The sequence below is a fragment of the Pristis pectinata genome, chromosome 12 (genome assembly GCF_009764475.1).
Source record: "Pristis pectinata isolate sPriPec2 chromosome 12, sPriPec2.1.pri, whole genome shotgun sequence".
In the NCBI taxonomy this organism is placed as follows: Eukaryota; Metazoa; Chordata; class Chondrichthyes; order Rhinopristiformes; family Pristidae; genus Pristis; species Pristis pectinata.
In genome coordinates this window covers 4,089,754-4,094,092 of record NC_067416.1, presented here as the reverse complement: position 1 = coordinate 4,094,092, position 4,339 = coordinate 4,089,754, and the positions used below count along the sequence as shown (strand labels likewise).

General features: G+C 46.7%; 1 protein-coding gene across 1 annotated transcript; it reads right to left on the bottom strand.

Annotated features, from left to right (window-relative positions):
• Nucleotides 1–2,129: 2,129 nt before the first annotated feature.
• On the bottom strand, nucleotides 2,130–3,090 carry avpi1 (arginine vasopressin induced 1). Its single transcript, XM_052027816.1, has 2 exons — nucleotides 2,690–3,090; nucleotides 2,130–2,497 (listed from the first exon to the last, which is right to left on the bottom strand). The coding sequence occupies exons 1-2, from the start codon at nucleotides 3,010–3,012 to the stop codon at nucleotides 2,377–2,379; spliced, it is 444 nt and encodes a 147-aa protein (XP_051883776.1). The 5' UTR covers nucleotides 3,013–3,090; the 3' UTR covers nucleotides 2,130–2,376.
• Between the last annotated feature and the right edge of the window lie 1,249 nt (nucleotides 3,091–4,339).

Below are 4,339 nucleotides of genomic sequence, written 5' to 3'. Positions count from 1 at the left end.
AAACAACCAAAGTCCCAGCACCAATCCCTGTGGCACATCACGAGACACAGACCTCCAATCTAAGAAACAACCCTAAACCAGCACCCTCTGCTTCCTACTGTTACAAAGCCAGGTTGCTATCTGGACAGTTGTGTGTGTGTGTGTGTGTGTGTGTGTGTGTGTGTGTGTGTGTGTGTGTGTGTGTGTGTGTGTGTGTGTGTGTGTGTGTGTGTGTGTGTGTGTGTGTGTGTGTGTGTGGTGTTATCTCCAAGACAGCAAGACTATAACAACGCGCTGGCTGTTTTGCACAGAGAGAGTGAGAGAAAGTGAGAGAGACTGACTGCTGGTCTCCGTATCAATGGATGAAGAACAATAGCTGTGTCTGTCACTACAATCCATGTATGGATTTTTGGAGCAAACAAGTGGAGTCCACTTTGTCGTTAACCTGTGCTGGAAAGCAGGTATGGACGGCCATATATCAAATGCCTTCGGGACGGCAGATACTTCGGAACAAAGCAGTGGAGATCATCGGAGATTGAGGTGTCGTATGGGTTCCATCGTGGACCATGGTGGATTTCGTAATTTCTCTCTACATTTTCTCTTCAATCAACGGTGGTTTTGCAAAAGCCTTTGCTCACGTTTCACCTGATGACTTGCTGAACTGAACTTTGAGAACTATTCCTAGCCTTGGGGTTTGGGAATTTGCCACACACACACTTTGAGTTTATTGGTTTTGGGGATTATGTTTAATATCTAATGTTTTTACTTCTCTTATTAACACAAGTAGTTATTAATAAAATAGCTTCTAACACTTATACATGACTTGGTGTGTTTCTATTGTTGCTGGTACGTAACAAAATTGGAGGCTCCTCCCGCAAGGTGGACTCCACTTGAGCCAATTATGAATCCAATCCTCTATCTCCACCTGGACCCCCTGCGATCTAACCTTCCAGACTAGCCTGCCATGAGGGACCTTGTCAAAGGCCTTGCTGAAGTCCATATAGACAACATCCACTGCCCTACCCCCTTGGTAACCTCTTTGAAGAACTCCGATATTTGTCAGACACAACTTCCCACGCACGAAGCCGTGCTGTCCCAAATCAGACCGTCTCTCCAAATGTTGGTAGATCCTGTCCTTCAGAATCCCCTCCAGCAACGTATCCACCATCGATATCAGACTCACCAGCCTGTAGTTTCCTGGCTTGTTTTTACTGCCTTTTTTAACCAATGGTACCACATTAGCCATTTTCCAGTCCTCCGGAATCTCACCTGTGGCCAGAGATGAAGCAAAAATCTCTGCAGAGGCCTCCACAATTTCTGCTCCAGCTTCCCAGAAGATCCGACAATGCACCAGGCCAAGTCCTGGAGATTCATCCATCTGAATGCACTTTAAGGCCTTCAATACCTGCTCCCTGCTAATTCATATGTGGTCCAAGACATCACCACTCATTTCCCCCATTTCCTTCGAGTTCATCATTTTCTCCGCAGTAAAAACAGAAGAGAAATATTCATTTACAAAGAAAGTCTCTCCCATTTCCTGCTCTTTGGGACTGCCACCATTATAACCAGTGAGACTTTCTCCATGTCAGTCCTACCACAGACCCAACAAACAAGATGCTGGAGGAATTCAGCAGGTCAGGCAGCAGCTATGGAGGGAAATGAACAGTTGACGTTTCAGGTCGAGAGCCTTTATCAAGACTGGGCAATACCCAAGGTTGCAAGAAGCCACAATCCAGGAAGGATTCAGGGGAAGTCACAGAACTGGTCCATTCATCCCATAATGTATGTACTGGCCCCTAGCAGAGCAATTTCACTCTTTCGCCACTGCTCGGCATATTGTCAAACCCCCATCCTCTTCTCTCTCCGAAGGTACCAAAGACAGTCCAAGCTCCCATTGCCTGAACACTGACGAACGAGAACTTTTCTCCACTTTAAGGTAATGCACCATAATATTAAACGAAAAGGACAACGGGAGAATACTTGGAGTTTGCCCTCAGCTCCAGGCTGAAAGCCTCAAGAGTGGTGGCAGTGGGGCGGGAGGATCAAAAAAAATACTTTCCAAATCCCAAAAACAAACAGGTGACACCTTCAAGAAAAAAGTGCTGAATATAGACTTCAGCCAGCTCTACGCAAAGAGAAATGCACAATGGTTTTATTAATGACACAAATTTATTGAAATGCAGAAGACAATTTTTTTTCTATAAAACGGAATGAAATTGGTCATTTGAAAAGACGGTTTTAGTGTTCAGAATTTTAAATTAAAAAAATCACAAAAGCAACATGGACAAACGTTTGGCAGTAGAAACGGAATATTAATACACAAGGTTCATTTCCCCAGTAGTTTGCATGTAGGTGTTCATGAAGTTGATGCAGCAGCCGGTAGTGACAGTTCCCGTTTTACAGCAGGTTCCTGAGCGACCTCTTTGCGATTAATCTCTTTCGCTTCATCTTGCTTCTCTGCGATCGTTCCACGACGCCGCTGGATTCGAACTCACAACCCCACTCTCGATCCTTGATGCTGGGGAACATGACGAGAATTTTTATGCACACATGAAAACTGCAAGTCAGAGAAACGGCAGAAAGCAAGGAAGTCTAGAGCTTCAAAGCGATGCATATGCGTTGGGGAAAACCGAACTGAGGTAGTTGTTTTCTTAAAATAATTAAAAAAGCAAAGGTGTCCCAGTTTTGTCGTTAAAGTGCAAATAATTACCGCAGTTTGTTAAAGGCTTTGAGCCATATCAGTCCCAAAAACTCTGCGCCACTTTTGTTGTGCTGGAAAAAGAACTGAGTCTTCTTCGACTTCAGCTCCATCAGAGCCTGGGTAACGTCATGTTCCCCCTGCTTCTCTCGCTCCCAGATGATCCTCGCCCGCTCCTCGGCGTTCTCATCGCCGCTCTTCCTGAACAGCGCTTGCAACTGTCCCAGGTCCACGTCCTGGAATATGTTGGCCGATGCCTTCTTCCTGGACTTGCGCTCCCACCTGCTTCCAAACCATGCCGGGCAGACGGGGCACGGAGCAGGGTACGGCTCCATTCTGCAAGCGTCCAGCGCTGGCAAACGGCCTCCAGTTCGCTCTGCTCTGCTCCGCTCCGCTCCCACCCGCTTGCAGCCGCTTCAGCTTTTTCTACGGGCTCCGCTGGTGGAGGGGGGGGGCCCGAGCTGTCGCTCAGAATGATTGAGGTGTCGCGGCAGCCTATCCAGAGCGGGCTGCGGGGAGCGATTAAACGGAGCACCAATCCGCTGCCGGGCTCCTCGGTCCCGCTTGCATGATTGACAGCGGCGCGTAGCCAATGGGAGCTGGGGACCGCCTGTCAATCAGCCTGCGGCGGGGCTGTGCATGATGTAACCTGGTATTTCTAGCGCCTATACATTGGGAAAGCTGGGCTGGTTTGAGCTGGTTATTGTCGGCATTTATTTGTTCGCTTGGAATTGAAAGCCGCTGACAAGACGTTATAAACTGAATGTTGAGTCTAGCAATGGCTGACAGGACTTGCATTGACTGTAACAGCAGTTGCAGCTAAATAGATTTTTAAAATTTTGCATTTTATATTCACTTAATAAACTACCAAACAACAGATGTAACTCGCTGCTTAAAACCAATGCCTTAATATTTTTGTCTATTTACTGCCCCTGCTAAGTGCATTGATTAAAAACTGGAAGCTCAAATTGTTAGCGTTGTGAATGGGTGTTCTTAAGCGTCTAATGCCAACAATTTCTGGCTCTACAGAGAGCACTCGTTTCACTTCCGAATCCTCGACCCACAGGAATCATTCGAGTTCCAAGAATCGCATTTTTTCAGTCGCTGGGGAGTTTACCTTTGACTGCTGGAGCCTGCACACTGGGTCCAAAAAAATGTCTTAGGGACGGCAACGTGACCGGGGATTCCACAATGCAGTTCATAAACACACACTGCATTCCATTCTGGGATGCAATCAATAAAAATGGGATTTTATCACAGGGGATCAACGAGATATTCGGCCACAGAAGCCTCCCCCATCTCAATCTCAAAATAGGAAGACCATTTTGGGTACTTACAGAGTCACAGACAATCTGCTGGAGGAACTCAGCGGGTCGAGCAGCACCTGTGGGGGAAAGGAATTGTGGATGTTTTGGGTTGAGACCCTGCATCAGGATAATTCGCCCCCCCCTTCCCCCCTGTCAACATATTGTGTGTTGCTGTAGATTCTACCATCTGTAGTCTCCTGTCTCTACTATTTATAGAGCATAGTTAAACATCCCGAGGCACTTCACAGGGGTGTTAACAAACAATATTTGCTGCATAATAAGTGTTGTCAGGGAAGTAGGTTATCAGGAGAGTTTGAAAGGAGGGAGGGAAGCAAAGTTTAGGGAGTGAATATCT